Source organism: Colossoma macropomum, unplaced genomic scaffold, assembly GCF_904425465.1.
Source record: "Colossoma macropomum unplaced genomic scaffold, Colossoma_macropomum, whole genome shotgun sequence".
NCBI lineage: Eukaryota > Metazoa > Chordata > Actinopteri > Characiformes > Serrasalmidae > Colossoma > Colossoma macropomum.
The window spans coordinates 37408661-37426271 of record NW_023494800.1 but is presented as its reverse complement, the minus strand read 5'-3'; the positions used below and the strand labels follow the sequence as shown (position 1 = coordinate 37426271).

General features: G+C 41.1%; 1 protein-coding gene across 5 annotated transcripts in view; it reads right to left on the bottom strand.

Annotated features, from left to right (window-relative positions):
• Positions 1-12342: 12342 nt before the first annotated feature.
• Positions 12343-17611, bottom strand: part of znf462 (zinc finger protein 462) — a 94720-nt gene continuing 89451 nt past the window's right edge. For all 5 annotated transcript variants that reach the window (XM_036588249.1, XM_036588252.1, XM_036588250.1 and 2 more), the window contains exons 12-13: positions 15591-15744; positions 12343-15028 (exon numbers count right to left, since the gene is read on the bottom strand). In XM_036588249.1, coding sequence (XP_036444142.1) covers positions 14815-15028; positions 15591-15744 — 368 coding nt within the window. In that variant the 3' untranslated portion in view covers positions 12343-14814. The remainder of the gene's footprint in view (positions 15029-15590; positions 15745-17611) is intronic.

Genomic DNA, 17611 nt, shown 5'->3' with positions numbered 1-17611 from the left:
AAAGCTAACACTGAGTGTGTTTACATTTATGTAATAATCTGATAACTGCAGAAAATCAGATCGCATCACTAACTGGTTCAGTGTGTTTACACTTAATAATCTGATAACTGCAGAAAATCAGATTGTGTCAGTCACTGGCTCAGTGTGTTTACACTTAATAATCCGATAACTGCAGAAAATCAGATTGTGTCAGTCACTGGTTCAGTGTGTTTACACTTAATAATCCGATAACAGCAGTAAATCAGATTGTGTCAGTAACTGGTTCAGTGTGTTTACACTTAATAGTCTGATAACTGCAGAAAATCAGATTGTGTTAGTAACTGGTTCAGTGTGTTTACACTTAATAATATGATAACTGCAGAAAATCAGATTGTGTCAGTAACTGGTTCAGTGTGTTTACACTTAATAATCTGATGATGGCAGAAAATAAGATTGTGTCCATAACTGGTTTAGGGAGTTTACACTTAATAATCTGATTACTGCAGAAAATCAGATTGTGTCAGTAACTGGTTCAGTGTGTTTACACTTAATAGTCTGATAACCGCAGAAAATCAGATTGTGTCAGTAACCGGTTCAGTGTGTTTACACTTAATAATCCGATAACTGCAGAAAATCAGATTGTGTCAGTAACTGGTTCAGTGTGTTTACACTTAATAATCTGATGACGGCAGAAAATCAGATTGTGTCCATAACTGGTTTAGGGTGTTTACACTTAATAATCTGATAACTGCAGAAAATCAGATTGTGTCAGTAACTGGTTCAGTGTGTTTACACTTAATAGTCTGATAACCGCAGAAAATCAGATTGTGTTAGTAACCGGTTCAGTGTGTTTACACTTAATAATCTGATAACTGCAGAAAATCAGATTGTGTCAGTAATTGGTTCAGTGTGTTTACACTTAATAATCTGATAACTGCAGAAAATCAGATTGTGTCAGTCACTGGCTCAGTGTGTTTACACTTAATAATCTGATAACTGCAGAAAATCAGATTGTGTCAGTCACTGGTTCAGTGTGTTTACACTTAATAATCCGATAACAGCAGAAAATCAGATTCTGTCAGTAACTGTTTCAGTGTGTTTACACTTAATAGTCTGATAACCGCAGAAAATCAGATTGTGTCAGTAACTGGTTCAGTGTGTTTACACTTAATAATCTGATAACTGCAGAAAATCAGATTGTGTTAGTAACTGGTTCAGTGTGTTTACACTTAATAATCTGATAACTGCAGATAATAAGATTGTATTAGTAACTGGTTCAGTGTGTTTACACTTAATAGTCTGATAACCGCAGAAAATCAGATTGTGTCAGTAACTGGTTCAGTGCGTTTACACTTAATAATCTGATAACTGCAGAAAATCAGATTGTGTTAGTAACTGGTTCAGTGTGTTTACACTTAATAATCTGATAACTGCAGAAAATCAGATTGTATTAGTAACTGGTTCAGTGTGTTTACACTTAATAGTCTGATAACTGCAGAAAATCAGATTGTGTCAGTAACTGGTTCAGTGCGTTTACACTTAATAATCTGATAACTGCAGAAAATCAGATTGTGTTAGTAACTGGTTCAGTGTGTTTACACTTAATAATATGATAACTGCAGAAAATCAGATTGTGTCAGTAACTGGTTCAGTGTGTTTACACTTAATAATCTGATGACGGCAGAAAATCAGATTGTGTCCATAACTGGTTTAGGGTGTTTACACTTAATAATCTGATAACCGCAGAAAATCAGATTGTGTCAGTAACTGGTTCAGTGTGTTTACACTTAATAGTCTGATAACCGCAGAAAATCAGATTGTGTCAGTAACCGGTTCAGTGTGTTTACACTTAATAATCCGATAACTGCAGAAAATCAGATTGTGTCAGTAATTGGTTCAGTGTGTTTACACTTAATAATCCGATAACTGCAGAAAATCAGATTGTGTCAGTCACTGGCTCAGTGTGTTTACACTTAATAATCTGATAACTGCAGAAAATCAGATTGTGTCAGTCACTGGTTCAGTGTGTTTACACTTAATAATCCGATAACAGCAGAAAATCAGATTGTGTCAGTTACTGTTTCAGTGTGTTTACACTTAATAGTCTGATAACTGCAGAAAATCAGATTGTGTCCATAACTGGTTCAGTGTGTTTACACTTAATAATCTGATAACTGCAGAAAATCAGATTGTGTTAGTAACTGGTTCAGTGTGTTTACACTTAATAATATGATAACTGCAGAAAATCAGATTGTGTCAGTAACTGGTTCAGTGTGTTTACACTTAATAATCTGATGACGGCAGAAAATCAGATTGTGTCCATAACTGGTTTAGGGTGTTTACACTTAATAATCTGATAACTGCAGAAAATCAGATTGTGTCAGTAATTGGTTCAGTGTGTTTACACTTAATAGTCTGATAACCGCAGAAAATCAGATTGTGTCAGTAACTGGTTCAGTGTGTTTACACTTAATAATCTGATAACTGCAGAAAATCAGATTGTGTTAGTAATTGGTTCAGTGTGTTTACACTTAATAGTCTGATAACCGCAGAAAATCAGATTGTGTCAGTAACTGGTTCAGTGTGTTTACACTTAATAATCCGATAACTGCAGAAAATCAGATTGTGTCAGTAACTGGTTCAGTGTGTTTACACTTAATAATCTGATAACTGCAGAAAATCAGATTGTGTCAGTAACTGGTTCAGTGTGTTTACACTTAATAATCCGATAACTGCAGAAAATCAGATTGTGTCAGTAACTGGTTCAGTGTGTTTACACTTAATAATCTGATAACTGCAGAAAATCAGATTGTGTTAGTAACTGGTTCAGTGTGTTTACACTTAATAATCTGATAACTGCAGAAAATCAGATTGTGTCAGTAATTGGTTCAGTGTGTTTACACTTAATAGTCTGATAACCGCAGAAAATCAGATTGTGTCAGTAACTGGTTCAGTGTGTTTACACTTAATAGTCTGATAACTGCAGAAAATCAGATTGTGTTAGTAACTGGTTCAGTGTGTTTACACTTAATAGTCTGATAACCGCAGAAAATCAGATTGTGTCAGTAACTGGTTCAGTGTGTTTACACTTAATAGTCTGATAACTGCAGAAAATCAGATTGTGTTAGTAACTGGTTCAGTGTGTTTGCACTTAATAATCTGATAACTGCAGAAAATCAGATTGTGTCAGTAACTAGTTCAGTGTGTTTACACTCAATATTCTAAGGAGACTGATTCACAACCCACGCTGCAGAATGTTCTACTGCTCATTTCATGCAGTTACAGATTTCCACCAGAGAGGTCTCTAAATCCCCAAATCTTACATAGTGCAGCTTTAATATTAATCTACATAGATGCGTGCCGTGGGATGATTTAGCAGAATTTAAACGCTAAGCCAAGTTATTTATAAAGAAAGAACAAATCAACTGGATAAATAAGATGATATCTAATTTACGTATAAATTTAATGACATGGTCCATCTCGGTGTATCAGTGCACCTATGTGTCCCGTAATCTTTAAGTAGATTCTCAATAATAGACCGTCAGAATAAACAGAGAGAGATGCTGGCAGGACGTTTCCTTCACGCTGATTCATTGTCATGTCGTCTGCGGCTGTTTTCCTCTCTGTCTGCTTACAGGTTCAATCAGTTCTCAGTCCCATCATGCATTCTCTCTTCACTTCACTTCACACCAACAAAATCAGGCCCGACTCTGCGTCTCGCAAGCAGATGACGAAACGGGAAATATGTGGAAGATGAAAGTGTTTTCCTGGTCCAAAGACTGACTTAAAGTCAGCCTGAAATCAGAACTGACCCTTTTACCTTGTTCGTCAATGTTCCTGATCATATTTAGCATAATTCATCATATCATACACTTATAAAAATATGGTCCTTCAAAGGTTCTTTAGTAAACAGAATGTTCCTGTTTTTTCAGGCTTCTTCAGGCTGATGGAGGATGTGTTGTGTATGGTTCTCTATATATCACCAAAAAGGGTTCTTCTACTGTTATGATGTCAAGCTTATAACAGTAGCAAAACCCTTTTTGGTGATATATAGAGAACCATACACAACACATCCTCCATCAGTCTGTAGAACAATTTCACCATGCAGAGAAGTATTTAAGGATGCAGTGGTTCTGTGTAGAACTCATGGTTCTAAATAGAACCATTCCCTTTGCTATTTTTTTTAAAGTGAAAAATCCAAACTCTAAGACGAGCACACACGGGTCTTTACTACGCTCAAATTGTTATAAAGTTCAGCACATTTTATTATTAATATTTTTAACAGATGAAATCAGGGGGCTCTGCAGCCCCCTTAGCACCCTCATGTCCACATCCCTGCTTAGCCTAACAGACTACCAGCATTCTATAGGGATGCTAGCAGAAGTTAGCATTATCAGCACCGTTAAGGTGGGTTTTCCTTTGCCGCCGGTCAGCAGGTAATAAAAAGCACTTTGCATCCAAACCTCACCTTTAGTACGGGAATAGTTCTGCTCTGACTGTAGTGTGCGGACAAGTGTGTGGAGACGTCGCGCCACGGCGCTGGCGCTAATATGTCAAGGTCTCGATGAGGTCGCTGCCTTTGGCCTGGTCACGCTGTCAGTTAAAACCACGGCTGGCGTTTCTCATCAGCCATTCCTTCAGTAGTGCTAAGGCAGACAGAACCGCGTCCCCGGGGTTTCGAGTCTGTGTGAAGTTGAGCTACTGAGATTACCGCCTGATCCCTCGCGTCTCACTGATATTTTTAAAAGATGACGTTAGACCTGTGAAATCAAGAGCTTCAGAAAATAGGCCCTGGATACTCACCGCAGGAGAGCGGGCGCTCACTCGCCTTCTGGAAGGTCACCTCTCCACTCAGAACCGCGCAAAATGACTTATATACGCATGTGTTCCACCATGTTCTAGATCTACCATCCAGTATGTTCTCCTTTGTTCTATATCTACCATCCTGTGTGTTTCACTGTGTTCAGTATGTACCATTCTGTGTTCCACTATGTCCTATATCTGCCATCTTGTGTGTGTTCCACCATGTTCTAGATCTACCATCCTGTATGTTCCACCATGTTCTAGATCTACCATCCTGTATGTTCTCCTTTGTTCTATATCTACCATCCTGTGTGTTTCACTGTGTTCAGTATGTACCATTCTGTGTTCCACTATGTCCTATATCTGCCATCTTGTGTGTGTTCCACCATGTTCTAGATCTACCATCCTGTATGTTCCACCATGTTCTAGATCTACCATCCTGTATGTTCCACTTTGTTCTATATCTACCATCCTGTGTGTTTCACTGTGTTCAGTATGTACCATTCTGTGTTCCACTATGTCCTATATCTGCCATCTTTTGTGTGTTCCACTATGTCCTATATCTGCCATCTTTTGTGTGTTCCACCATGTTCTATATCTACCATCCTGTATGTTCCACCATGTTCTAGATCTACCATCCTGTATGTTCCACTTTGTTCTATATCTACCATCCAGTGTGTTTCACTGTGTTCAGTATGTACCATTCTGTGTTCCACTTTGTTCTATATCTACCATCCTGTATGTTCCACCATGTTCTAGATCTACCATCCTGTATGTTCCACCATGTTCTAGATCTACCATCCTGTATGTTCCACTTTGTTCTATATCTACCATCCTGTGTGTTTCACTGTGTTCAGTATGTACCATTCTGTGTTCCACTTTGTTCTATATCTACCATCCTGTATGTTCCACCATGTTCTAGATCTACCATCCTGTATGTTCCACCATGTTCTAGATCTACCATTCTGTGTTCCACTTTGTTCTATATCTACCATCCTGTGTGTTTCACTGTGTTCAGTATGTACCATTCTGTGTTCCACTATGTCCTATATCTGCCATCTTGTGTGTGTTCCACTATGTCCTATATCTGCCATCTTGTGTGTGTTCCACCATGTTCTAGATCTGCCATCCTGAATGTGTTCCACCATGTTCTAGATCTACCATCCTGTGTTTCACTTTGTTCTATATCTACCATCCTGTGTGTTCCACTATGTCCTATATCTACCATCCTGTATGCGTTCCACTATGTTCTAGATCTGCCATCCTGAATGTGTTCCACCATGTTCTAGATCTACCATCCTGTGTTTCACTATGTTCAATATGTACCATCCGGTGTTCCACTATGTCCTAATCTACCATCCTGTATGTGTTCCACTATGTTCTATATCTGCCATCCTCTATATGTTCCACCATGTTCTAGATCTGCCATCATGCCTGTGTTCTGCTATGTTCTAGATCTACCATCATGTATGTGTTCCATGTTCTATATCTACCATCCTGTATGTTCCACCATGTTCTAGATCTACCATCTTGTGTGTTCCACTATGTTCTAGATTTACCATACTGTGTGTTCCACCATGTTCTGGATCTACCATCCTGTTTGTGCTCCACCATGTTCGATATCTGTCATCCTATATACTTTCCACCATGTTCTAGATCTACCATTGTGTATGTGTTGCACCATGTTCTATATCTACTATCCCATACGTTCCACTTTGTTCTAGATCTACCATCTTGTGTCTTCCACTATGTTCTAGATCTACCATCATGCATATGTTCCACCATGTTCTATATCTGCCTTCTTGTATGTGATTCACCATGTTTTATATCTACCATGCTGTATGTGTTCCACCATGTTCTAGATCTACCATTCTGTATGTTTCACCCTGTTCTGCATCCACCATCCTGTGTTCCACTATGTTCTGTATCAGCCACCATGCATGTGTTCCGTTATGTTCTATATCTACCATTTTGAGTGTGTTCCACTATGTTTTTATCTACAGTTTCATGTGTGTTCCACCATGTTCTATATGTACCATCCTGTGTGTTCCCTCATGTTCTAAATATACCATTCTGCGTGTTTCATCATGTTCTATATCTACCATCCTGTGTGTGTTTCATACTCTACTTCTACAACCCTGTATGTGTTCCGCTATGTTCTAGAAAAAACAATCTGTATGTGTTCTACACGATCAGTAGATCGTCCAGACCATTTGGCCACGCTTCAATTATCTTGTTCCCTTGCCTTACTAAGTTGTGGCCATGCTTTAATTATTAGTAAAGCAGAGAATGAGATGATTAAGTTGTGATAGTTAAATCATGGTCACAACATAGTAATGTGTAGAATGAAATAATTAAGTTGTGGCCATGACTTAGCAAGGCAGGGAATGAGATAATTAAGTTGTGAGAGTTAAGTAGTGGCCACAAATTAATAAGGAGATGAATAAGATAATAACTTCTGATAATTAAATTGTGGCCACAACTTAGTAAGGCAGGGAACAAAATAAATAAATTGTGATAGTTAAGTAGTGGCCAAGTCATTACGCTGGGAATAAGACCACCACGGCTGTGATGGTTACGTTGTGGCCATGGTGGGAAACGAGATAATTATCTTGTTCCCTTGCCTTACTAAGTCATATCCATGCTTTAATTACCCCATTCCTTTGTCTTACTAAGTCATGGCTTTAATTATCTTGTTCCCTTGCCTTACTAAGTTGTGGCTATGCTTTAATTATCTCATTCCTCTGTCTTATTAAGTATGGATTTAATTATCTTGTTCCTTTGTTTTACTAAGTCGTGGCCACATATTGCTTTCATCAGTAAAGAATGTCTCGTAGTAACAAGTAAGTAGGTGATGATATTTTTCCTGAACTATTAAATCTGGAAAATTATTGGAACTGTTGGTGTAAAATAGTAAAATTTCGACCAAGAATGGCTGATTTGGGTTTGATCATTTCTACATTACACAGACCAAAACTGAGCGTTTGTCATTACTGAGATTCTCCATGAGGCGCATCTGCAGAGCAGAAGACAAATTGGACTCTGTCTGAATCGTCTGCCAGCTTAACCTGCTTTCCACAAACCCTGAAGGTCACTCCTCTTTCTTCTCATTGTCCATTTTCATTCCTCCTGAACTGGGCGATCAGAAGGGGGACCTGAAAATAAGAAGCGTTTTTTCTTTGTTTTTCACGCTCTAAATGACTGTCTGTCACTTCGCCTTACAAAAGCTGTGACTGAGGGCTGCAGAGGTGTGTGTGGGGGGGTCAATGTGTCCGTCCACGTCAGCCTTTGTCTTTGTCCTCTCCAACCCTGGAGCACGTTTTCAAACCAGCAGACGGTGGAAAACGCGCCCAGGCTTTTGACCTTGAGGTGGACACGCCATGAGCAACGGGATAAGGCGTTAAATCTGGCGCGTGTTTCTGCTGGTGAAATGTACCCGTTTATTTCCATTGACACATCTGTAATTTCAATCATTTGCATTCAAATATCCCAGTTAGCAGTTCTGTTACTGTTATGAAAAGAGGTTGTGAGCATGAAAAACACAATTATTTCCATTCCCTTTTTTATTTACACTGCATTCTATTGTAAACAGAACGGTTAACTACTGTATTTGTGCTTGATTAAATGAAAAGCTTGTGGCTTCAGGATTTTTGTATTTTTTGTCTTTTTTTTCAAAACCAGATGTAAATTTTCAGCAGGCGTGTTGTTGACTGACTTCCTTTAGTGACCACAGCAGACACAGGGGCTAGACAGAGCGTCCAACGTGTACTGAAAAACAGAATAACACAGTTTCAGCTCTCAGGATCAGTAAACGTGTATCTTTACACAATTACAGGCTCACCGCCCAAAACAGTACACTATTTAGTGAATAAGCTATAGTTTTGGACACAGCCCAAAATAGTACACTATTTAGTGAATAAGCTATAGTTTTGGACACAGCCCAAAACAGTACACTATTTAGTGAATAAGCTATAGTTTTGGACACAGCCCAAAATAGTACACTATTTAGTGAATAAGCTATAGTTTTGGACACAGCCCAAAATAGTACACTATTTAGTGAATAGGATACGAGTTTGGACACAGCCCAAAACAGTACACTATTTAGTGAATAAGCTATAGTTTTGGACACAGCCCAAAATAGTACACTATTTAGTGAATAAGCTGTAGTTCTGGATACAGCCCAAAATAGTACACTATTTAGTGAATAAGCTGTAGTTCTGGACACAGCCCAAAATAGTACACTATTTAGTGAATAAGCTGTAGTTCTGGATACAGCCCAAAGTAGTACACTATTTAGTGAATAAGCTATAGTTTTGGACACAGCCCAAAGTAGTACACTATTTAGTGAATAAGCTGTAGTTCTGGATACAGCCCAAAGTAGTATGCTATTTAGTAAATAACATATGGTTTTGGACACAGCCCAAAACAGTACACTATTTAGTGAATAGGTATGTTTTTTCTGGATAGGGTCCAACATAGTGCACTACATTGTGAATACAGTGAAGATCTTAAAATTTTGGATAATACCTAAAATATAGTGCACTATATAGTGAATATGGTGTAGTTTTGGAAATATCCTGAAAATAGTGCACTGTGTAGTGAGGCAGTGGAGAGGACAGAGAGTTAAGCGAGGCTCAGAGGCAGACCGCAGCACCAGCACTGATGTAGTAGTTTAGTGAATACTTCGTTTTTGTTTTTTTTCTTATGAATGAGTTGGAAACAAGAATACACAATAACAAGAAAGAGAAGCAATATGAGTCCCTTTTTTGACTCACTGGACCTGCTCTACTCTGCCTTATTGAACGAGCCCGGCGATTCTGAGCAGCCCCTTGATTGGCTTGACTTCTTACCCACTCCGATCTGGCAGGAGAGACAGTGCCTACCTGCCTCAGAGCTGGGCTGGTAAGAGTGGGGCCTGAACGTGAGGCACTACAGTGGGAGCTGCACATACACGGGCCTGGACCTCTGCTGCCGCTGCTGCGTGTGGTTGACGGATTCTGGGGAGGAAGAGGACTGCTGGCTGGAACCCCAGTCATATGTACACCATCCTGCAGTCTGGAAGCTGTGAGGCCTTGTACAGTGGCTGCTAGAGTATCCGTGTCCCTGAGCCCCAGCCCACCTGCTATCTCCTGGCCTTTGATGACTCTGCCTCTCCCTCTGACGAAAGGGGAACCTGGCATTGTGCACAACCCCTCCCTCCCCAACCTGGACCTTGGTGCTCTCTCTCCTTCTTCTTCCCAGCATTGAGCTCTGCTGGACTTACTCGAGTCTCACTCCTCCCGCCTTGTCCTTGGACTGCACCTGTCCCCGTGCCCAGTCACTTCACCCCTGGCCTTGGGCCAGGTTCGCAGGGGTGTGGAGGCTGCAACAGCCCGAAGCCTGGGCACCCTGGGTTACTCTGGAGTGCACACCAGAGGCACCGCCAGCCTTGACAGCATTGCTTCCAGTGCTGCTTTCAAGCTCTTAGTGCCTTTCCCACACAATCATCGGCACCCACCTCTCCTTCTTCCCCCACCTCTCCAGCTTGCGCCCCGTCACCGGCCCTCACCTTACTGGCTTAGAGTACAGCCACCGGAGTCGGTAACTGTGGCAGTGGAGAGGCGGAGCTGACGTAATCACTGTCTGTGTTTTTGTTCACAAATGTGTAAATAAGACTTTGTGCTGCAGCCACACTGCTTTGAATGTGTATGTCTCTGGGTCCACATGGGCTCTCAGCCAGAGTGTCTCGGCCCCTCTCCAGGCCGTCGCCGGAGTAGTAAATAGGGCATAAGGCACTATATAGTAAATAGAATATAGTTTTGGATAATGCCCCAACTTAAGGCACTATATAGTTCATATGGAATCGTTTTGGATATGTCCCCAAAATAATGGAGAAAATAGTGAATAGGTTATAGAATATAGCTGCATAATAGTGTATTATATTGTGAATATAGTTTTAGAAAGTTCCAAAATAGTGTACTACATAGTGAGTTTTGGATATAGCTCTGAAGTAGTGTACTACATTGTGAGTTTTGGATATAGCTCTAAAGTAGTGTACTATATAGTGAGTTTTGGATATAGCTCTAAAGTAGTGTACTATATAGTGAGTTTTGGATATAGCTCTAAAGTAGTGTACTATATAGTGAATTTTGGATATAGCTCTAAAGTAGTGTACTACATGGTGAGTTTTGGATATAGTTCCAAAATAGTGCACTACAGTTGGTTTTGAAGATTGGCCCAAATAGTGCACTATATGGTGAGTTTTGAAAATAGCCTCATAATAGTGCACAACAAAATAGTGCACTATATAGTGAGTTTTAGATATAGCCCCAAAATAGTGCACTATATGGTGAGTTTTGAAAATAGCCTCATAATAGTGCACAACAAAATAGTGCACTACATAGTGAGCTTTGGATATAACCCCAAAATAGTGCACTATATAGTGAGCTTTGGATATAACCCCAAAATAGTGCACTACATAGTGAGTTCTGAATGTAGCTCCAAAATAGGGCACTATATAGTAAGTTTTGAAAAAAGCCCCAAAATAGTTTATTATATAGTGAGTTGGTTACAGTTTCAAAATAGTGCACTACATAGTGAGTTTTGGATATAGTTTCAAAGTAGTGCACTACATAGTGAGTTTTGGATATAGTTTCAAAATAGTGCACTACATAGTGAGTTTTGGATATAGTTTCAAAATAGTGCACTACATAGTGAGTTTTGGATATAGTTTCAAAATAGTGCACTACATAGTGAGTTTTGGATATAGTTTCAAAGTAGTGCACTACATAGTGAGTTTTGGATATAGTTTCAAAATAGTGCACTACATAGTGAGTTTTGGATATAGTTTCAAAATAGTGCACTACATAGTGAGTTTTGGAAATAGCTCCAAGACAGTGCACTGTATAGTGAAGTGTAAATATTTTCGGACTCAGCCCCAAAACAGTGTAGGACACAGTTTAGTGACCAGGATATAGTTTTGAATACAGTCCCAGAAAGTGCACTATGTAGTGAACAGGGTATCATTTCAGACCCAGCCTCAGTTTCCCGTTTCCTTCTGTCCATCCACCACTCTCTGACCTCCAGAAACCCGCAGAGGAAGCCAAGGGTGGAGTAACTCTGCTGCTGAAAGTACAGAGTCGCCTCCCCGGCTCCTTGGTTTGCTCTTTCATCTCCTACATTTGCAGCACTTTGTCCTTGAAAGCAAGCATTCCTTATTTATTTCCTTTCTTCGCCATTGGCTTTCCCTGGAGCTTGCTTACTTAAGAACTTATTCTCTCGCTTTTCTCCTCACCAGCGCTCCGTGATAAGCATAAGAAGAGGCAGGCGGCTCCTGAGCCGAGCGTCTGCGTCTGAACGGCTCCACTGGGGACGTCTACAGCAACAGATGAATTTGAAATGTGGAATTTAATGAAAGCAGAGAGAGAAAAAATAATGTTTCATATTGTGGCGTTCCAATTTCACTCTCCCCCCACCTCCCCCTCAGGAGTGAAACGCATCTGTCGTGGACTGTACTGAAACGACCGTGATGCATATTGTTCCTCCGGCCGTGTGGAATGAAGCGGGCTCTGGAAGGACAGCGGGCGTTATCTGATAACTTTATTAACAAGTTAAAAAAACAATGAATTACAATATTTACAGAATATCCAGAAATAAATGGAATAAAATTGTAAACAACCATTCTAGTCAACATCACAAACCCATCGTCAGGAAGCGGGTCTTCACAGGGAGAAAAGGCAAGATGGAGAGGAGCTACTGTAAGTCGAACTATGGTGAACTCCGAACAGTCAGGAAAAGAAGGAAACGAATAAAACAAACAAAACCAAACGAAACGAAACAAAAACTTCTAAATCATATGTACAAGTATCCAGTGTGTTATGAATGGGGTGCGTCCGGTCGTCGGCCGGCGCCCCCAAAAGCTTATTTCTCGTTTCTCTAAATGGGTTTGTCTTTTAGAAAGGTTAGGCTAGTCCTTATAAAGGAAACGAGCACCCAGTTCCCCCCCCACCCAAGGACTTTTATTTTGTTTTAAAGGTACAAAAAGAAGAGGATCTTTTTTTTTGTTGTTTTGTGTTTTTTTTTTGTTTCTAAACCAGACATTGTACAACAGCTTTGAACATTGGAGAGCTGAAAAAATGAAGGTTATCTCATTTTTTTTTCTGTTAAATGACGACGACACCTAAAGGAAAGAGTACAGTATTCCTTTCTGAAACACCACAGTCTCAAACACTTGACAAGATTTGTATTCTTTTTTTTTTCTATACATGGCTGCAAAAAGACTGCATGCAGAGGACCCGGAGCGCGGCCGGACCCTCCCTCCTCGGCGAGAGGAGTCGGGAAGGACAATCGTATGGAGGGCCGCTGGAAGGGCCTAACTTTTGGTACCAAGAAGACGTTGTGTGTAACGGCGGTTTCATGGCTCCTGGTAGATTTCTGTTATTTTATCGATGCTGTGAGATTGACGACATCTGCTTTATTGCGCCAACTGGCGTTGGGAAGAAAGCACTCAAACTGCAATGCGCATTAAATAAGGCTTTGGGGTATTTGAGCAGCAACTTCCATCGCATACAATCTCTGCCTTATTTATGTATTTACTTATTTATTCATTTACTTATTTTGCTTCCTGTAAAGATGTGAGTACGCCGGGCTTTGGGCGAAGCTCAGGCGCTCACCTCGTCACCGATATTTTCCGTCGCAAGTGTTGCGATTAGCTGCTCGGAAAAGAGCCTGTCGCCGTTCGGCCGCCGCGGCCGAGCGTAGAAGGTCACGCCACAATGGAGTCATGGAATCGAAGGTGCTAAGCTATAAATGCTTTCGTCTGTCGGTGCTTTTGCGTTTGAAGGTTTGAAACAGTCTGGAGAGAAGCTCGGTGGCCAAACGCAAGGAAGTGCAGAACAAGCAGCAAAAACAAACAAAAAATCAATTAAAAATGAAAAAAAAAAAACAAGAAAACAATTAGAATAAACTACAGTAGCAATTTGCTACAAACTTTGGGGCCCAGTGTCGATATTCTTAAAAAAAGGTGTTCAAAAATCAAACGTCTGATACACAGATAAATAAGATGGCGACTATTCCTGAAGGAATTCAGCTACAGGAAGATTAACACAAGGCTAAAAATGTAAAAAATACAGAAACCGTACGGGTCAGCGCCCGGGTCAGGTCACAAAAATCCGTCTGCCGCAGGTTTAGAATTGCCTTTGGATTGTTTTGACATTTAACTGGCTGAACGTGAGTATTAACGTCCTGAAGTGTGAATGGCTCAGAGCTGAGTTCCTCCTTGTGCAAAAGTTTTGGCACCCCGGCCAGTTCACATATTTTGTCTATCGCAAATAATCAAACCTCGGTGGCTGCAAATGAGAAAAAAAAAACGACCGGGGGTGCCCAAACTTTTGCACACGTCCATAACCGAAGCTCATTTGCTCTGAGGATGGTGCCGTGACATATATGAACACGTACGAGACTAATGGACATCCCAATGGTTTTCTGTAAAACAAGAGTTTCATTACATTCCACATACGCCAATTTTTTTTTTTTCGTTTCTATTCGGCCTAAAAAAATTAAAGCCAACAACAATATGTAATATATTCACATATTACATATTATATATGTTAACACGTAACATTATCAAGGCAACTTAGTTTAAACCGATGCAAAATGAACGGGGTTTATAAACCTGCGCAGGAACAGAAAGCTGGACGATCTGACCCGAACTGAGCCCTTACGGTTTCTTCAACTATTGGTTACCAATATATTAGCATCTGTCCTATGGGACCAAGTCACACTTCTTAAGGATCAGCAATTTAACAAACAGCTAGGATGTAACACAACCTATATATCAACGTTTTAACACTTAAAATCTAATGATGCTCCAAAGTTCTTATGACAAATCTCTTTTTTCTCTTTTTTTTTCAAATCAAGTGTCCGTGAAGCAGCCTACATTTCGTTTTCTAACAACGACACCAAAAAAAAAATCCCAAACAAACAAAAAAACAAACATTCTGGAGCCAGGTCACACGGTCTAAAGCCGAACGGGCCTCGAGCGCCTCTGCAGTCCTACAGATAATTTTTGGTCTCGTGGGCTTCTTTGTCCTCCTCGTGGTGAGTTTGACTCTTCGAGTGGCCGGACTGATACGCTCTCTCGGCTTCCATAGTGTTAATGGACAGGTCCAGCCCTGCGTCCGTCACGGGCACCAGGCCGACGGTCAGGTGGGCCGTGGTTCCGACCGGCGGTGCGGGGCTGGTGGCCGTCCTGCTGCTGTTAAAAGTCCTAAATGGGGCGCAAAAATGACTGAGGGTTAGTGGAGAGTAAGCTGAGCCCTGTAGAGACACACTTCTGCACCTTTTAATGCACAGTCAGTGTTTATTTGCTGAATTTAACACACTGGTTCCGTGCAAAAGTAATGGCACCTTTTATGCCATGATATGTGTTTATATATATTACAAGTTTAACAGTAACCACAACATTCAGCATCAAAAATTTGACCTTTCAACATGAACTATGAACTCGTCAGTCCACACAGTGGAAACTAAGCAGCAAAACAGCTGTTTTGAATTCGCTGTTTTTGTGATGTCACAAAAACCAGCACACTTGCATATTTCAGCCTACAGGTGTTTAGCTCCGCCCATTCACGCTGAAGTATTTCAGCTTGTTTTAGGTACACAAACCCACAGAAACGTTGTAAGAGGAGCTCAACAAATAAATAAATAAATAAAGGCAGAATTATTTTTAATCTACATTTATCTACAAAAGGTGTAAATGACAAAAATGGAGATGTGAGGTTTTGTTCCAATGGCAGTGATATATAAAATCTGCAGTAAGGGCGACTCACATGCCATGTCGGAGAACGTGGCGCTCCCACTCTGAGCTGAGGGAGAAGGCTCGGCCGCAGAACTCGCAGGGAAATCGCTTCTCACTGCCGGACAGCAGGCCGCCGCCCCCGCCACCGCTGCTGCTGCTACTCGGGGAGACCACCACCGGGACACCTGGGGTCAGCCGGAGATCAGATACAGCAAAGGGAAAAAACTCAGGTCAGACTGAGAGAACAAGCTCCTGTAAACGGCCAGAAAAGTGCAGCACTAGTGAAAATTTATACCTCGATGTATTAAATTTTCATCTACATTTTTATCTAATGTTCATATTAATTAAGGATACCACTTACTCCCTTCTGATACCGGCACCAACATCTGATCCGCAAGTATCTGCAGACACCGATACTGATACTAACTCTTTCTAACCTAACTTCTGGATAGGCCTATAAATCCTGACACCACTTTATTTCAAGGAGAGTTCTGTGTCACAAATAAAACATACTAAGCTTAAATTAATAGTGTTTGCTTGGATATGAATGATTTTCATGACTGAAATTGGTATGAATTTGTACGGGTGAGGATGGTTTGCACATTTAGCTGCAGTTTTCTACTCTGCCACAGGGTGTCGCCAATCCCCACTCTCTCTCAAATGTTTATGGCTGTACGCCCAGGTCAAAACTTCTGTAGATGTACTTCTGTTTTCCCGCAACGTATTTCTTTCAAAATCCCGGTTTCTGTGTTAGATGCTGCGTCCGCACATTTCAGACCCGTTTTTGTGTGTAGGCACTGTTTATAAATGAGGCCACACGTTAAAATCTTCATGTTCCTCAAACCATTCTTGAATGATGTGTGCAGTGTGTCAGTGTGCTGATGGGAACACCATCGCCATGAAGGGGTGTACCTGGTCTACGACAAAGTTAGGTAGGTGGCACATGTCAAACTGATGTCCACATGAATGTCCAGAGCCAGCTTGTCTTCTTCCCACAGTGCATCCTGGTCCCTCACTTCCCCAGGTAAACGGCGCAGATGTACCCGGCCTTCCACGTGAAAATGGGACTCATCGGACCAGGTGACCTTCTTCCATTGCTCCAAGGTCCAGTTCTAAAGCTATTCTAAACGTTTTTGACGGGGGGCAGGGGTCAGAAGTGGTGAGTACCCATCCAAAGTTGAGTATCTACCTGACTGTGAGTGGTCGGAGGAAGGAAAAACCATGAACCAGCAAAACCTTGGATCCAGTCATTCATGTGGACGTCAGCCACCTACCTAAACACAACCTTCATGGCGATGGTATTCCCAGATGGCAGTGGCCTCTTTCAGCAGGATGATATGTCCTGCCACACTGCACACATGGTTCAGGAATAGCTTGAGGAACTTGACGAAGAGATCAAGGTGTCGCCCTCGCTTCCAAACTCCCCAGATCTCAATCTGATCAAGCTGGAAAAACAAGTCGGCTCAACCTCGCAACATACAGGACTTAAAGGATCTGCTGCTAATGTCTTACTTGGAACCTCAGTGGAGGTGATACTAAAAATGCTATGAGGTTTGCCTGATGAAGAAACCAAAAAAGGCAGGCAGAGTCGAGTCGAGCCGGTACCATGCAATCTGCAGAAGTGTGCTCTCTGTAGAGGACGTGTTCACTTATTTACACTTAGAAAAGCAACAAAACATGTATTTTGACCTGCATAAATTGCAGTGTCACATCACAAGAATCAGCATTTCAAAAATCTTGACACATCGCAACAGAATCGTATCGTGACTCGAGGATCAGGGTATCGAATCGTGGGGCCTCCATCTGTATCTGTGTCATATCTATTATTCATTTTGAAATTCATATCCAATTCAGATTCAGATCTTTTCCAAACTCATGGCTTAGGCAGACAAACTGCTAAAGTAATTGGAAGATTCATGTAGAACTTCATTTGTGAGTTGGGAAGAAAACAAAGGACGGCGGATGTAGAGCGCTGCCGAACAGAGACTGAGCAGAAAGAGACACAATAAGAAGCTCAGGATAGCAGCTCTGAGCAGCGCCGCAGACAGCAGG